This window comes from Adiantum capillus-veneris, chromosome 27 (genome assembly GCF_014529385.1).
Source record: "Adiantum capillus-veneris isolate H3 chromosome 27, ASM1452938v2, whole genome shotgun sequence".
Lineage (NCBI taxonomy): Eukaryota > Viridiplantae > Streptophyta > Polypodiopsida > Polypodiales > Pteridaceae > Adiantum > Adiantum capillus-veneris.
Genome location: NC_140957.1, coordinates 41,742,621 through 41,761,850, shown reverse-complemented (window position 1 = coordinate 41,761,850; position 19,230 = coordinate 41,742,621). Strand labels below are relative to the sequence as shown.

The 19,230-nt window shown below is 39.9% G+C and overlaps 1 protein-coding gene across 1 annotated transcript in view; it reads right to left on the bottom strand.

Annotated features, from left to right (window-relative positions):
* Positions 1-10,053, bottom strand: part of LOC147421839 (uncharacterized) — a 36,163-nt gene extending 26,110 nt beyond the window's left edge. The window contains exon 1 of the mRNA XM_086502979.1: positions 9,529-10,053. Within this exon, the coding sequence (XP_086359105.1) occupies positions 9,529-10,053 (525 nt within the window). The remainder of the gene's footprint in view (positions 1-9,528) is intronic.
* Between the last annotated feature and the right edge of the window lie 9,177 nt (positions 10,054-19,230).

Below are 19,230 nucleotides of genomic sequence, written 5' to 3'. Positions count from 1 at the left end.
AGGGCTGATTTTTCAAAGTCATTATTCCACACACACTCACACTAGCTCATGTGTGAAGCAAGAAGAGTCTCTCTCTCCTTCTCAAGATTTAATTAAAGCTGATCATCTACTCCAAGATTGTGAGAAGGGAGGTCTACATCAGCAACCCTTGAGTTTGTGATGCAAATCCAACCAAGAGCCAAGCTTCAATGCATGCTCATCTCCTCTACCGTGCTAATTACTAAGCTATTCTATGTTAACATGAGTGATTATTTGAGGAGATGTACTTATTTCTCATAATACTACTCCTTCTTCCTCTCAATCTACTCTCATACCCCGCTAGCTCTCACCATCTTCGAAGGTGTGTGTGAGGTCTTGGGTATGAGACTGTGAGGGAATTGATGTTGTGTTTTATAATTGTTTTGCTTAGTGCTTAAAGCTTCCATCTTCATTGCACTAGCTAGTTATTGAAGGAACACAAAGAATTGTATTGTAAAATGTCTCTCTTGATGGGAGAAACCTATAATACAAAGCCTTTAGAAGGGGGGACCGGCTCCATGTAAATTCGGCCCTCAACTGTTGTCAATAGCTTAATTTCGCTATCTTTTGAAGTGTTGTTCATGCCTATCTAACTAGGTGTTATGCTTTTTGTTTCTCTCTCTCCACCCAAGCACTCGTGTTATGCTCATTAGGAATCTATTCTAATGAAATGCTCACTATGTTCATGTTATTTTCCGCTACACACAAGTTACTAGGCCATTAAATGTTACACACCTCTTTGATGCCCAACATCGGGTGTTTAGGCAAAGCCAAGGCAAAATCGACGCGTTAGTCGTGTAGGTCATTCAACCCCCAACGCACTAACTGTGTAGATGAGCCTAGCAAAAAGAAGAAGACCTAGGCAACACCCCCGATCCAGCAAAACCCAAGTCAACGACCCTTTAGTCTAAGGCTAAGCGATGTAGGTGATCCTACTCTTGTAGCGACGCTGCCATCGAAAACATAACGCATGAGTCCAGTCACAATATCACTTCCCATATGCACAAAAAGTCTTTTCCAATCAGTTTGGGTCTCTACCCTTACACGTCTACCATGAACCATCTAGATCACTTCATGATCCAATCCCAAAATGATAAACCATAATCCAATCTAATCACACAGGTGAGCACTCCACCCAACTTGGGTGAGACATGACCAATCCTACATAATCACTTTAGAACATAACATGGTTGCAAAAATTTCGGCACCATTTCGGCACTCTTGACCATATCCAAAAAAAAACCATGAGCCACACCGGCTTTCACCATAAAAATCATAACCATAATCCACGAGGGAATCTTACCCCTTAAATGAACTGGCAATTTATAGGCACTGCAGTTGGCTAGAGTGAGTCCCAAGGCAAAAACTAGTGCTAGAATTTGGGCCAGGAATAGCTCCAGCTATTTGTGCACTTTGCTAAAACCATGCCTTTGCGTTTGGTGGTCAACTTTTCCACTTACCATTCAATTTTTACAGCAAAATTGTTGAATTGAACAGTATCTGGCCAGCTAATTGGAACCTTAGTTAGACTATGCCGCACCGTAATGTCCCGACATAATTATGACTTTCCCGTATTGCCCCGACATATTTATGATATCGCTTTTTAAAAAATAATTCTCATAAAAATCCCATTTGGTCCCGTTTTTGCTCCAGGTGATCAGTTTTAAATCCGACTAGACTAAAATTAATATTTTTATGTTTAGGTCATCATAAAAAGCACATTGCTTTTCAAAAACGCCAAAAAACATGAAAAACTAAAAATAACGTAAAAAGCAAAAAAAAATCCTAAAATTGAACCACGGGTTCTCCTCATCCATTGGAATAAGAAAGCGGACTCGCTTTTCACTAACAGGCACTAGAAATCATGAAAAGCTACAAATAGTGTGAAAAGCACTTGAAAAGCAGATTTTTACAAAATTGAAGTATAGCTTCCCTGGAACACGTAAACGAAGGATCCGACCTTGTTTTTTGCAAAAAAGCACCTAAAAGCATAAAAAGCATGAAAAAACTAAAAAATAGCGGATTTTTCCAAAACTGAACCAAATCTTTGTCTAACCTACTGGGACATGGAAACGGCCTTGATTTTTACTTTAGAACCTTCCAATACTGTCAATTAAGCATCTTAAATTAAAAATTGGTAAAAAATAGATATTAAAATCTATTTTTCAAAAATTGGGCATCTTACATCCTCCCACACTTGAAAATTTTGAGGTGCCCTCACCTCGACATGAAATCTGGATAATTTAGTTTCATTACATCATCACGTTCCCAAGTGGCATCTTCTTGAAGATACGTTGACCATTTAACAAGGTGTTCAATAATGGTCCAATTTCGTAAAGGCTTACTTCTACTTCGAAGTATCACTTAGGGGTATACTTCAAAAGTTACATCGGTAGTGGTAGATAATACAGCATCATCAAGAATATGTTGTGGATCAGGTACATACTTCTTGAGTAAGGTGACGTAAAAATACCTTTATGTGTACTGGTGGTAATAAGAGTCTGTAAGCTTGATCATTAATCCGCTTTGTGATTACAAAAGGTCCACAATATGTGGCACTTAGCTTCTTACACTTACCCATTGACAAAGAACTACGTTTGGGTTTTACTCTCAGAAATACCATATCACCTTCTTCAAAAATTTTGGCACATTGTTTTGGATCAGCATAACTCTTTTGTCTATCTTGAGCAGTCTTAATATGCTACAGTATAAGACCAGTTTGTAGTTGCATTTCATCCAACATTTCTTTAGATGCTTGAACTCATATGAGGGTCTATCCATTTGAGTGGAGTAAGATACTTTATTTGTACAATGCTTGAAAAGGAGACATCCCAAATAAGCGTTGGAATGAGGAATTATACGTAAATTCAACCAGATACAAATATCTAGTCTATTTACTATGCTCATGCATACAATAATCTCTTAACATGTGTTCAATGATTTGATTTGTTCTTTTAGTCTACCCACCAGTATGAGGATGATAAGCAGTACTAAAGGCTAACTAGGTTTCTATAGCTGAGAATAAAGCTTTCCAAAAATTTGAGGTGAACTTTGCATTGCAATCAGAAATTATCCGGCAAGGTAAACCGTGATACATGAAAACGCCTTTCATGAAGACTTGAGCTATATCCTTAGTCATAAATGTTGTTTTGACTGGAAATAAATGGGTCATTTTTTTAAGCATATCAGCAACCACAAAAATAGACCTATATCCTAGAGACGTAGGAAGTCTTGTAATAAAGTCCATGGATATGCATTCCCATTTCATTTGTGGAGTATCAATAGGTTGAAGCTTACCGGGGTATCGAATTCTTTCAGCTTTAATACATTGACATGTTAAGCATCTTGTAACATAGTTCAACATATCACACTTTAGTCCTGGCCAAAAGAAACTCTTTTTTATAGTTGAGTAAGTCTTAATGTATCCTAGATGTCCTGCTATAGGTATATTATGAGCTTCTTATAAAATTTGAGTTTTGATCCCACCTTGATTTGGAATACAAAGACGGTTACTGAAGTAAAGGTAATCACCTTCAACATGGAAGCCTTTTATTTGCCTTTCCTACTTCTCTGTGCGATTATTTAAGCTCATCAAATACTAGATTTTTATGTAATACGGGTCTTGAGTCATACCTTCTCAAATAAGGTCAATTAAAGAAGTAGTAGAGGTTGTGAGAGGCACTACAACACTTTTCCTACTCAAGGCATCGGCCACAAGATTTTCCCTTCTAGGTTTATATTCAATTCCAAAATCATACTCGCATAGCAACTCCATCCATCTTCGTAACCACATATGAAGGTCCGGTTGGGTATAGATCCACTTCTGGCTTTTATGGTCGGTATGTAGTTCAAATCTCCTTTCAAGAAGATAATGTTGCCATACTTTAAGAGCATGCACAACGGCTAGTAATTCCAAGTCATCTGTAGGATAATTTAACTCATGTATATGTAACTTACGAGATTCAGAAGCTATTGGTTTTCTTTTTGAGATAGAATGCCACCGATTGTTTGTCCACTTGCATCAGCGAGCACACTGAATGTCTTTTAGAAGTCTTGAAGCTTTAGTATTGGAGCATTCACCAAAGATTCTTTGATTTTCTCAAAACTATCTTGAGCACATTCATTTCAATCAACACTTTAGCCTTCTTAAGAGAATTAGTCAATGGAGATGCAATCTTATTGTAGCCTTGAATAAATATACAAAACCATCCTCTTAAACCAAGAAAGCCATATACTTCTCGTACTGATTTTGGTGGGGACCAAGCTATGACAGCTTTGATCTTACTTGTGTCAGTAGAAACACCATCTTTGGATACAATAATTTGCAAATATTCCACCTTGTCAGTGAAGAAGGTGCATTTGCTACGTTTCGCATAAAGTTGATATTGATGGATAATCTCAAGTACTTGCTTCACATGTTTTTCGTGTCCTTGTATGTTTCTTAAGTAAACCAAGATATCATCAAAGAAGACAAGAACAAAATCATCAAGATGCTCCCGAAACACATCGATCATGAGAGGATTAAAAGCTCCTGGAGCATTGGTAAGTCCAAAATGAGTATTAAATCTTGTCTTTGGTATTTCCTCCTCCTTGATTCAGATTTGGTAATGACTTAAGATCAATCTTTGTGAAGATAGAAGCTCCATGTAATCGGTCAAGTACCTCATCAATCCTTGGTATTGCATACTTATTCTTGAATGTTACCTGCTTCAAGCCACGATAACCAATACAAAGACGTAGAGTACCATCCTTAAAGAGAACAAGAGTACTCCATGGAGAAACACTCAGTCGAATGAAGTCTTGTTCAAGGAGTTGAGTTAATTGCTCCTTGAGTTTCGCAGATTCAGGTACTGACATTTTGTAAGGTCTACGGGCAACTGGGTGAGCTCTTGGAGTAAGCTCTATTACATGATCAACATCACGCTTGGGTGGTAACTGTAAAAGTTCTTCGAGAAATACATCATCAAATTCTGTTATCCATTCGGGTTCAGGTGAATCTATTTTGTTCTCCTTAGGATTAAGCTTTACTGCATAAATCCTTTCATTTTTCCTATGACTCTTTGTAAGTTTGGTAAAGTTCATTGAGTCTGAGATTAGGCCTTTTTCGTTTCCCAGTAACTGTAACCCTAGAGTTATTGTCATTTTCAAAAGTCAATGAAGCATATTTACAATGTATGTGAGCATCATTGGCTTTAAGCCAATCCATTCCTAGGATTCCATTGTAGATTCTTATGGGTAATACTTTGAAGTTATAGAAGTATAATGACCATACAAAACAAAATTCAAGCTACCCACTGAAGTAGAAGATTTAACCTTCCTACCCGTAGCTAATTCTAATGTAAGGTCTCTATTAGGGTGTTCAGACAAAATGAGGTTTTTGATGCACTTAGGAGATATGAAAGAGTGTGTACTCCCTGAATCAATCAATAAGGTAAAATGGCTACCTTGATACTCCGTTGGGGTTTAAATCACTAAAAATTGTTCATTCACTCCCTAATGTTCAATTGTAGCATGTAAGGTCTCCGACCCCGAGCTAAAAGAGCACCATTGTACCATGAAAAGATCATAATGGAAAAAGTTATTATTTTTAGCAGTTTTTCAAATTCTGTCAGTGCCCTGATGTTCAGAATGTTATAAAGCTTCAAAAGTGAATTAAAATAATTTTTGTGAAAATTTTCCAAAAATAGTAAGTTTTTGGTCACCCGACCCGTCTAGTTTTGACCGTCTCGAAAAACTGCACCCGTACCCCGAATTTTTAAAAAAATGCATTTTCGGACCTCGGAGGCTACTAAATATGGCAAGTACTCGGACAGATACACCTTAGTTAGAGCTTAGTATAGCAATTTACGGCATCAAATTCCGACTCGTATGGCCCGTTTTAGCTTAAAACCAAAATTTCCTAAGGTTGTGCGGGGAGGCACCGGGGCTCGAGGCTGTGTGGGAACAGGTTCCAGGCCACTTAGAGCCTGCTTTAGCAACTAGGGGGCGCCCTCTCTTCTTTTGGGAGCTGTGGGAGAGTTTCCAAGCTTGAGAGTGAGTGTGAGAGTCAGTTAGACTAGCTAATTGGACACTTGGTAGGCATGTAACTAGACTTGCCATGCATGAAGTGAGTGCTCATTCAAATGCTTATAGTAGCTAGGTTCGATTTTTAGCATGGAGAGGCCTATTTAAGAGTGTGCTCACACACACACACACACACACACACTCAGTACACACACACCTTGGGGAGGTGCTGCCGGCACACATAGTTTTTGGAGAAGAAGCAAAGGAGGGAAGTGCTGCCGGATTCTCGTCTTGAGAACTCCATTGGATCAAAAAATCGAGAGGATTTCATCCCCTAATCACGGTAATCATGATTTAATTTATGCTCGTCTATAAACCTCTTCATCATTCTCTTAATTCCTCATCTACTATGCTTAATTCAGATGTAATTCTCAATAGCTACTCTCTAATTCTCCATATCTATATTCCATTACATAATCATCATCCAATAGCTAATTATGCAGCAATTAATCACTCCTAATCATAGATTAATACATGATTAGAAGAGAATTCTCTCTCTAGGCAGCATAGTAATTAATTGTCAAGCCGGTAATGATGTAGATTTGATGAAATTCATTCTTTTACCACACAATATTGGTGTAACTAAGTTAGATTCAATTTTCTCATACATTAAGATGTGATTAAGGAAAAATTAATCAATCATTAAGCCACTAAGAAGAGAATTTTCTCTCACCTATGCATGCGATAATTCAGCATCTTTCTAATTGCACTAGGAAAATGATTGAGCTTGATTAATTCATCTCTCTTGTAATTTGAATAGTAAAATTCTCAAATTCTTAATCATCTAAGCCAAGTGATTAACTTTAGAGCCGGTTTCCATAGGACAAGTAAAGTATTACTCATAAAAATCACTATGTCTCGAAGGGAAAAATCTAACCCTCTCGTATAAGGGGGAATTGTTCAATGATTCTAATCTATCAATTGGATCTTTATGATGCTCTCGGACCTTAGCCCTTTTCTTCAAGTTTATCATTTAAAGTAGTGAGTATAAAATGGCCCGGGTTAAGAGAACTCGCTTCAGTGACGCCCACAACCGCGAGACGGTGTGAAGGATTGGGGGGCTGGCCTCTACAACACCTCAAACCAACACCAAGAAAGGAGGATGAAGAGTATAGCTCTCTTGAGATAATATGGGCTGATCTTCTCTCACTAATTTTCTCAATTTCACACACACTCAACCTCGACTAGCCTCGACTAGCTCCGACTAGCTTCCCTCTACACCGCTACAACTCCCACTACACTCCATTGCACTCAAAGACACCAAGGAAGCAATAAAATCAAGGAAAAAAGTGAGAAAAAAACCATGGAAATCTCTGCACTTTTGACCATAATTCAAAGAGCTTCACTTCTTTTCAAACGCCCTTCCATGTGCTAGTAGGGCTTCCATAGGCGCTCCCATATATACACATAGCTTGACCAAAACCCACTCAAATCAAGCTTAATTTGAAAATCCACAAAGTTCAGCAAAAAAATTCAAGAAAGGTGATGGAAAACTTGGGGGAAACCTTTCCCTTTGATATATGTACAAGCAAGGAATTGCAGCACATAGTTTACCCTCGACTAGCTGCACCACAAGGAGCTGCACACACCATAGCCACCATACCTCAAAACAAGATGAAGAGAGGTCAATATGCAGAGCTAAGCACCCACTTTCATCAGCCCATTGAGGAGAGACACACTCTCAACTCACCACATCGGGCCCTCGACTAGCAAGACAGGCTGCTCTACTCCCAAACGCCTCTATCCCTCGCGGCAATCAGGGCTTCTTGCTGCTAGATCTTCCTCTGTCAAATCCCCTACTCACTCACGACCTCAAGCTGATAAAAACTCAATTTTGTTCATATTTTTCAAGTACTAAGTGACTCTTTCAAGTCTCAACACGTCTATGTACAAAAACAACAAAACTATGCACCCCGCACAACTGGCCCGCATGCGTAGAGACAGCTGGCACACACCGCCTTTGTACACTTTGTACAAGCATGATTTATTTATATATAAGGGACCGAAAAGCATTAAAAAACCATTTCCAAAGTCTTTGGGGTGGCTTGCATCATTCCGTAAAAACAAGTCACATATTGCCCCACCAACAAGCATGGAACACTTTCAAGTGTTTCATGTACATTTCTTGCTTCATCACATGATTCTGGTCACATAAGGCCTGATTTGGATCCCATTGACTCTTGCCTTATGCATCTTTCCATCCAAGGCCTTGAGCTGATAGCTTCCATTATCATACACCTTATGCACCACAAAAGGACCTTCCCACTTTGCCTTGAACTTTGTTTGAAAGGTATTGTCCAAAGCACTATTATACCTCATAACCAACATGCCTTCACATAGCCCTTTTTCCTTTATCTTTTCATTGAATACATCAGCCCTTCTTCTTCCCAAGTCTTCATAGTATCTAATGGCACTTTCTCTATCCAACAAGAGGCTATGCATAGATGCCAGTCTCTCTTTTACATGATCCTCCTCAACCAAACTATGCTTCAAAATGAACTCCAATGAAGGAATCATCACATTAATCGGCATAACACACTCTTCTCCATATACCAAATGAAATGGAGTGAAGCCCGTGGATGATTTTTGAGTCACTCTACATGCCCACAATGCCCTCTCCAAATACATATCCCAATCTTTTGGATGTTCTTCCACAAGCTTGAACAATATCTTCTGTAAAACTTCATTGAATTCCTCCACCAACCCATTGCATTGTGGATGATAAGGAGTAGCATACCTATGTTTGATCTCCAATTTCTCCACCAATTCAGTGATAAGATCATTCCTAAACTCTTTCCCTTGATCACTTACAAGCTCCAACGGCACTCCAAATCTACAACATATGCAATCAAAGATAAAGCTGCATACATCTTTGCTTGTAGCCCCTCTACTAGCCTTTGCTTCTGGCCATCTTGTCATATAATCCACTGCACTAAGTATGTAGTGCTTCCCATTTCTAGTGCCTGGAAGAGGACCAATTACATCCACACCCTACTTCTCAAAAGGTCCATAGCTTACAATGTGTCTCAAAGGCTCATGCATCAGCTTTCTCTTTTGATATATTTGGCACTCGTGACAGCTTCTACACCAATGCACAACATCCCTATTCATACTTGGCCACATAAGTTGAGCATTCGATACTTTCCTTCTTGTAATTTCCACTCCAAAATGGCCTCCACATCCTTCCTCATGACATGCTTTTAATCAATCAAAAACTTCATCATGGTAGAGAACTCTTCTCATGACACCATCAGCCCCCTTGTGATACATTTGCTCTCCAATCAAGACATACCTCATAGCTCTTCGTGTGATTGCATGCCTTTGTTGAGAAGCCAATCCCTTTCTTGCAAAACCCGTTTGCAACACATGTTCTTCCTCATAGAGGGATTCCCTTCCAAGATACCTTGGCTCTCTAATTATCACCGCATGCACATCCTTTGTGAACACCTGTTCCGCCAACTCATGAGCCCTTACATTCATATTTCGTGGTACATGCCATATTTGAAAGGAAGTAAAAGACTTTAACAACTTCCTCACTTTGAAAAACCAGCCCTTCATGCCTTCTTGATTAACCTTCCACGTACCTTGAACTTGCCGCACAATCAACATAGAATCACCTTTGATTAAAAGCCTCCTTACGTGTCTTTTGACACATTCTTCCAGGCCCAAATAGAGGCTTGCATACTCAGCCTCATTATTACTCTTTACATACACTTCTTGGCTTCCAAACCAGCACTCAATGCCATTTTTATCCACAAATATATAACCAATAGTGCCCTTATTAATGCTCCTTTTGAAAGCCCCGTCAAAGTATAAGGTACCCTCTACATCCTGAAGCTCCGCATGCATAGTTGGGCTTGGTGCTATCTTCTTTTCCAAATCTTTCTTCAACTCACTCCTTGCATGAATCTCTTTAAAAGTGAGCATATCCGCCATATTTGCTCTCACACTATCCTCCTTAGTAAAGATCATGTCAAATTGTTGCAAGCTAAGTATCCACTTTTGCAATTTAGGACTATCCCTAGGATACCTTAGTGCATGAGGCAATAAACTACATGATGTTAACACCACAAAAGGCTTACAAATAAGATAAGATTTCAGCCTTTTTGTTGCATATACCAATGTCCAAACCAATTGCTCGATCTCATGCCAAGATTTTTGTGCATCATTCTTCACTTTGCTTATGTAGTAAACTGGCCTCATATAAGATTGTTTTTTTCCTTTTTGCATCAATATTGCACCAATAGCATGCTCACCCACGCTCAAGCTCAAATAAAACATTTCATCCCAACAAGGAGGCATCATCAAAGGTAATGTAGATAGCTTTTCCTTGACGTCCTCAAAAGCTGTTTGCTCATGCTCCATCCAAAGGAAAGGGTCTTTTTGTGTTGCTTCTTGCAAAGGGTGTACATATTCAGCAAGCATACAAAAAGACCTTGACAAGTACCTTAGCTTTTGTACAAAACTCATCAATTCCTTTGTACTTTTAGGACTCTCCATCATAAGAAAACATTCCACTTTTGCAGGATCTGGAGCTATCCCATTCTCACTTACCTCATGGCCAAGAAGTATCACTCTAGCTCTTGCAATTTTACATTTCAAAGGATTGAGTTGACCCCCATCATCATCAATCCTTTTAAACACCATATCAAGATTTTTCACATGAATCATTCTATCACTGTAAACACAAAAATCATCCATAAAGACTTTTACAAAGCTTCCAAGGTAAGGCCCCAATACTTTGTCCATCCAACTTTGGAAGCTCGCATAAGAATTCATCAAGCCAAAGGGCATCACCCTATAGCAAAACACTCCCCATGGGGTCAAAAAGCTGGTCTTCTTTTGATCTTCATATACAATCCCAATTTTAAAATACCCACTGAACCTATCACATACCGAATATCTCTCATAACCTGCAACAGTGTCCAAAATCTCATCCTGAAAGGGAAGGGGATAGTGATGCCGCTTTGTTGCCGCATTCAATGGCTTGTAGTCCACACATATTCTCCATTTATTTCCCTTTTTTGAGACTATAACCACAGGGGAAACCCATTCTGCATCATCCACAAGGTAGATAAAACCAGCTTGCAAAAGCTTACTCACCTCTATCTCCAACACCTTTCGTTGAATGGTGCCCAATCTCCTTAGCTTTTGAGCAACATGATTTGCACCTTCTTTAAGCTTTATTTCGTAAACAACACTCTTTGTTCCCCTCATTTGAGCATAATCTTTGGCAAAAAACTTGGGATAATTATCAAACAATGCGTCATATGCTTCTCTCTCACGACTAGTCAGGTCACCTGCAAGCATATCCATTAATTCATCTTTTGGTACTGAGTGGCATAAAATGGTAACCATCTTCTTGCAACATTTGTCAGCCTACTCAACGTCCTCTTCCTCATATGTGTATATATTTTTCTACGCTATTAAGTTATCTAGAGTAAATTCCCCCTCTTCGTTTAACCTTTGTGGCGACACATACATTATACTCTTCCCAAAAATGTCACCTTAGTCATATATTTATATTACCGCCCTTTTCTTTTTTTCTTTTTAAATAGAATAAGCATACAATAACCAACTATATACCCCCAAACTTTCTTACCTCTTGTGAATTAGTAGTAGGAAAATAATATATCCATCTTCCACCCCATATAGATAAATTCCCATGGAAATCAACTCTCCACTTGTCTTTACCAAAGATTATGGTCCCTCTCTACAAGTCTTCTATGCCCCCTACATAGGTGGCCCAATATCTCTTAAGAATATACATATAGTTTCTCTCCTTTCAAAAATACTCCAATTGTATATTCCTTTCACAAGCAAATAATATTGGGCCCTCCTCTATTTGTTCAAGCATCATAGCCTTTTGAAAAAGCATGATTCCCCTTGGATGCATACAAGCAAAGGGCCCATACAAGAAGACTTGGAAGCAAAAGGTTCCCTAGCCTAGTGTGGACCTTCCAAACCGAATTCCTTGGTGCATGGGTGTGAAGAATAGTCCAAATTCATATCAAACATGTTGAGAAGGTCAATTTTGCCTTTTGAAGCATGTCATTCCGAGCTACAGGTAAAAAGTTATGGTCAAAATAGTGTAAATCTGTCAGATTCGCAGCAAAAGGGAACTGTAAATCAAGTAAATCAAGAGGGTGAGATCTTATTTTTCCCCTACTCATCTTCTAGAAGAGCAATGAGTATTCAAGGTCGCTTGCATGTGATGGGACCAACCTAAAGATGCTTTCTAAATGCCAAGACAGACAAGTTGAGATACCCCGCAGGAGCAACCCGTAGGGCCTCATGGTGGGGCCCACCTACATTATGCACCCCTATGGAGCCTTCACGGTCTAAAATGATATTTTTGGTGAATAAATAGTCCCTTTTATGTCCAATATTCAATGAGTGGTCAAAGGACACTTAATTAGGTCTAATCACTTACTCTAATTAAGTGTAGCATAATCCCACTCCTACACAACTATAAATAGCCCCCCTTGGAGAGACTCAAGGACACACACCTATATTTTCAACTTCATGTTGTTTCTTGATCAATAGTAGAGAAAACCCCAACCCTCCCTCTTTCACATCCTCCCTCCTAACCCTCCTCTTTGGAGGAAGTGCAACTCTATTCTCCACTCTTTCCATTCTACAATCTCTTACTCCATCAACCCAATAAATCATTTGTAGCACCTCAATAACTTGTAAATACATCATGATCTCTCTCATGGTTATGTTAATGATCATGAAATCATCTTCAAAACTTTCAAGTGTCGTAATTTGTGATGGTTAGCCAGCGTCTGTCCTCCCCTTAAAAGGTGTGCGAGAAATCAAGTAAGTGTTCTATTCTCAATTTACCATTGGTTTGTTTCTCCACACTTATTCAATTGGTCTAAAGAAATTTCTCACTCCAACTCTCTTTTGCTTCATTACATATGCATGTGGCTACCTCTCATGGTGATTTTATTTGTGTCACGGCATTGCATAGATGGAGATGAGCTCTCTATGCAAAGTGTGTTAGTTTGATGTAAGTGATTCTCTTGTGTGTTTGAGAGGCAAGTCTTGTGAGCATGATTTTTTGATGAGTGCTTGAGAGAGGAAGAGTTTGGATGTATTATGGGTATTCTTATGGGGAGAAGGTGAATGCTATTCCACAAATTGCATATTTCATTTTGATGCACGGCATTGGGTTGCATAATCGTTGATGGTGTTCAAGTGTCCAAAGTGTATATAGAGTAAGGGGGTTTTCAAAGTGTGTTGCTTGAGTGGGTGAGTGCAAGTGTTATTTTGATTGGTTTCCTTCTCCACTCCCAAAAGAAGGTGGTGCCCCAAGTAGTGTGCGTACCTACCTCTTTACGAACATTTTGTGAGGGTAGGCCCATTGGTTTGGGTTTAGAGGCCCCATTTCAAAAAGCTCGCCCTCATAAAGTGGTGCCCCCACTGAGGAACATATTTCCAAGTTACCTTCAAATTTTTTAGTGATGAAGAATGGAGTTCCCATCTATCTATTTCATTTTGCACAACACATTAGAGTAAATGTTCACATAGATAGAAAAGTCTTTTTCCAGCAACGCATTGTTTTTATGTTTGGTGGAGAAAGACTTAGAGAAATACTGGCATCACCCAATCCAATTATACTTCCAATCATCAATTATGAAACTTCTTTTGATGTTCACATTTTCATTTTGTTTTAAAAGCAGGAACAAGGAGTGGTGAAGGGGTGCTCAAGGGCCATATGAAGGAACGAGGTCTTCAAACCAACAACGAGGAGTAGCACATGAATCACGATCAAAACAATGAACCTTTTAGGCCTATTGCTCGGCAATCCATTCATATAATCATTGCAACTAAGTTTAGGTTTCAATCTATCATAAGGAGGATATTTGGATCCACTCGCCTCAATGAAATCAATGCTTCAATTAATCCATTTATTCTACCTATGATAAAGTACGAATTAACAATGGATGTGTACATCTTCATTTTAATGTAATCAGATTTAAAGTGTCAATAATCTTGTGCGGCCCGTAAGAGAAAAGTTTCTTTTAAAAAAAGAGATTTCAAAAAGTCTAAACAAAATGTCAAGTTCTTTTCCCACGTTCTATGCAAGAAGAGGGGAAGATGCGCAAGAGTTTCTTGACAACTTGGAGATGGCACATCTCATATCCGGGAGAGATGAAGAGGAAGTAAAGCTACGAGCCTTCCCGTTGGTTCTAAAAGCAGAAGCTAAAGCATGGTATGAGACCTTGCAACCCCAAATCAAGTCCAATTGGGAGAGACTGCGAGCAAGCTTCCTCTCCAAGTTCGGGCAAGGTGATACTTCTGAAGGACTATGGAAATGTCTTATTGGACATAAGCAGGTATCACTTGAAGACTATCCCTCTTATGAAGCAACCTTTGTCAATCTATGGGGTAGGTGGGAGGCTACATTAGAAAATCATGGTGGTGCACCTAACTTTCTAAAAAAAGAGAGATTCATGGTTGGCTTGTATCCACTTTTAAAGGCTAAAGTAGAGCTAAAATTCCCATCCACCTTCGAAGAAGCACGTGAGGTAGCCATCATCAAGTTTAGAAAACTACACTTCCAAGCACATAGAGCAAGGGGTTTGAATGAAGTGAGTGAGAGGGAGTCTTCACAAACCATGGAAGCACCAATTAGGGCCCCTCTTGCACAATCTTCACAAATAGGAGATAACTCTCAACAAGAGGTTTTACAAAGGCTAACTCAACAGCTTGAAAACCTCACTCTGAATCTAGTACAAGGTCTACCTCAACAACGACAACCAAGAGAAGGGAATCGCAATCAACGAAGACAAGCTCAAGAGTTGCGATGTTGGAATTGCAATGAAATGGGCCATGGCATGTACAATTGCCCACATCCAAGGCGGCTTCCGGGAGACATATATCCCCCCAGACCGCCTCCTCTCACTGTGCAGCAAGAACTAGCTCAAGGCCCACAAATCCTTCGTCGACCACCACCACCAGCAAATGTACCTCCCGTCCCACATGAGGAGGAAGACAGAGGAGTCAACATCATCAAGCTAGAAGAGGTAATAGATGAGCATACTCTAAACTTTGATGTTATGCCGGCAGAAAAACGCACAAGAGCACATGATAAGGATGAATACATGAGAAGTGAAGGAACAAATTCAGCCAGAAGGGACAAGAAGAAGAAGTCAAAGATGGAAGAAGCTGAAAGTAGCAGGAAGAAAAGATCAAGGCGGAGGGAAATTGGTATCAACGACTTCCCATTGGGAAAGGAGCTAGAGCCCTACAACATCCTGGAGGATTTACAAACCCAAAAGCCAAACATTTCATGGCCTCAACTTCTACACCTATCAGCCAAAGTAAGAAGTCAATGGCCAAAGTTGGTAAGTACAAGAATTCCAAAAAAGAAAGGAAATCTTTCCATTAAGGTTGTGGCCTCAAAGCTACAAAAAGATGTGGAACCCATTGTGGATGCTTACATAAGGGGTAAAAAGGAGTCTAATGTATATGTTGATGGTGGAGCTCAAATGTGTGTGATCACGGAAAAATCAATGAACAGGTTAGGGCTTGAAATTACAAAGTCCTCTAATTGTCAAGCTAGGCTAGCCAACAACTCAAGTGTGAAGTGTTTGGGGATCATTGAAAATGTAAAAGTCTCTGTATGTAACATAGATGCACGAGTGGATATGTATGTCATGCCAGCTAAGGGGGAGGGCTATCCCATCATCCTAGGGAGGCCTTGGCTCATTGTTGTGAATGCAGATCAAAAATGGGGAAGTGGTTGTTTGATTCTTAAGAAGGGTCAACCGGTGGTGTATGATTGGCGAGAAGGAAAGCAACTAGATATCAACTATGAAACCACGGCAGATGAAGAGAGCGAGGAGGAGAGTCCTTACTCAAGTGATGAGGAAGCATCAACCAGTGCATCAACCAGTGAAGAGGAGTCTTCTTTGGAGGTAATGGGAATTGTATTCAACGCCAACACTCAAGATGTTCTAGTAGAAGAAAAGCCAACAGACAATCACACACGAGGGGATGAAAGATGCCACCACCTTGAAGAAGGATTTGAGAAGATGCTTGCAAAAGATCTTACTTGTGAGGAGAAGAGGTCCTACATCAATATGTTAAGGAGGTATCCCAATTTGTTTATCACTGACTACTCACAAATAAGAGGTGTAGATGTAATAGAGCATCGAATTGAATTGAAACAAGGGACCAAACCCGTGGCTCAAAAGTTAAGGCGACTAGGATCTGTGCAACAAAAGGCTCTCCTACAAGAAGTGAATCGACTCTTGAAGGCTGGCTTCATCTATCCAGTATCCAACTCCAAATGGGTATCACCTATTGTAGTCACTCCCAAGAAGAATGGTAAGTGGAGGGTCTGCGTGGATTACAAACCCCTCAACGCTGCGACAAAGAGGGACCACTTCCCTCTCCCTTTCCAAGATGAAATTTTGAATGAAGTAGCAGGTCACGAATGCTACACTGTGTGTGATGGGTATTCAGGATATTTTCAAATTAGAATAGCAGAAGAGGACCAACCAAAAACCACCTTCATCACACCTTGGGGATGTTTTGCATTCAAAGTAATGCCTTTTGGGCTCACCAATGCTCCTAGCACCTTCATGAGATTCACAATATTTGTATTTCAGCCATTCTTTGGAAAATCTATAAGAGTCTTTATGGATGATTTCTGTATTTATAGTTGTAGATCACTTCATTGCCAAAAGGTTGAAGAGGGGCTTAAGAGGCTCCATCAATTTGGGGGACAACTCAACCCAGAGAAGTGTCATATCGGTGAATCTCAGGTGGTTTTGCTAGGCCATGTGGTTTCTTCACAAGGAATTCAAGAGGATCCCTCTAAAGTAGAGGCCCTTTTGTCATTATCTCCACCAACAACAACTAAGGAGCTAATGACCTTCAACCACAAAGTGAGGTACATGTCTCGCTTCATCCATCTCCTAGTAGAAGCCATCGCCCCTTTGCATAGGTTGGCAAGCCAATCTACATTTGAATGGGGGAGGGAACATGCAAAATGTTTTGAGGAAGTGAAGGGCATTCTTAGCTCTCTCCCAATCCTAATGCCACCAGATCCAAAGGAGACCTACTATGTCACTCCAAGTGTAGGTTTCGAAGCAATTGGTGTTGTTTTGATGCAAAAAGATCCTAAAACATCATACATGAGGCGGATCTATTTTGCAAGCAAGGTGATGACTCCGGCCGAGAAGGGATACACTGAAATGGAGAAAGTGGTCTTTGCAATCTTGTTTGCGGTAAGGAAGTTTCGATCATATCTTCTCCCTGTGCCATTTTTTTTTCTCACCTTAGAGCACAATCTACCATATGTAGTACAACACATGAGCCTCTCATCTAGAATAGAAAAGTGGGTGCTTGAACTCCAAGAATTTGAATACACTTTCCTTGTAGAAGATAGCACAAGAGTAGGACTTGCAGACATTCTCACCTACAAAGTGAGACAAAGGGAAGGATCACGACTACAAAGAGAGGAAGGCTCAAAACAGTTCGAAGTAAAGGAGATTGATAATGCCCATACTTTATGCTTTGATGGAGCTTATCAACGCTAACAAGACAAAGCAGCAGGGGGAATCATCATTTTGAACCCACAAAAGGAGGTAATGGTTAAAAAAGGTATCACTCTACCCAGTGTTCACTCTAACAATGAGGCTGAGTATGCTGCTCTAACCCTTGGGTTAGAAGAATGCAAAGAATTAGGCATACAAAGACTTATTATAAAAGGTGATTCTTTGCTAGTGGTCAGGCAAATCCAAGGGACTTGGAGGTGCAAGAATCGTACATTGTTTGAGTGGCTTAGTAGTGTAAGAGCTTTGATGAAGGGTTTTAAAGAAACACAGGTACAACACATTGTGAGAACTCATAACAAGGAAGCAGACTTACTCGCAAATGAAAAGCTTCAAATGGCGGTAGGAGGTGTGAAACTATATGAACCCAAATATCAAGGTCAAGAGGAGCTAAAAGACATTATCTTCTTTCTACAAGCAGGTGAGTGTCCCAAACACTTAGACAAGGTGCAAAGACATAGACTAGTTAAGAAGGCCACACCTTACCAGTTGATCGGGGATGATTTATATCACAAAGGGAAAGATTTGGTCTTGAGGAGAGTACCAGGTGTGCAAGAGATCGAGAAAATTCTTCTTTCATGTCATGATGATGTCTGTGGTGGTCACTTTTCTCAAGATATTACAAGTAGGAAGATTTTACAAGCAGGGTTTATTTGGCCGAGCTTACATCGTGATGTCCAATATTGGTGTAAGGCATGTAAGCCATGCCAAATTGCTGGGGATAGACGACTAACATATGAGCCTCGAGTCCCAATAATATCTTATGGCCCTTTTGAAAAGTGGGGTGTGGATGCAATAGGTCCCCTACCTCGTACTTCTACAGGGAAGGTTTTCATCATCATGGGTGTTGACTACATGACACGATGGGCAGAAGCAACAAACACAACCCGAATCACAGTTGAAGAGGTATCAAAGTTTATTTTTGATCATATTTGTAGTAGGTTTGGAACACCCCTAGAAATCTTATCAGATCGAGGCCCGGGTTTTAGGGCTGACCTTCTGAATGATCTCTTGAGGAGGTCAAAAGTGAAACACCTGCATTCCACACCCTACTATCCTCAATGCAATGGATTGGTGGAAAAAGTGAATGGAATGATATGTAAGATCATTACTAAGCAGGTTGTGGACCGACCTAATGATTGGGATCGCCATTCGATGGCTGCTCTTTGGGCTTATAGGACATCTTTCAAGGTATCTACCCAATTCACCCCTTTTCATCTAGTTTATGGATAGGAAGCACTTCTCCCCATTGAGGTAGAGCTCTCAAGCTTGCGCGTTCTTGCAAGAGTGGCAAAAAAACCAAAAGAGGTTCTACATGAAAGGATCTTAGATCTCCAACGACTTGAGCTAGATAGAGAAGAGTCCATTGATCACTACATCACCAAAGCGACAAGCCAAAGGGATAAAATCAACAAGAAGCTCAAGGGGAAAGGATTGAAGGAAGGTATGTTGGTTCTTCGCTATGATAATCGACTTGATACTCGACTTGACAAAAATTTTTTGCAAAGATGGGAGGGACCTTTCATGATAAAAACAAAGTTTGGGAATGGTAGTTACAGATTAGCAGATTTATCAG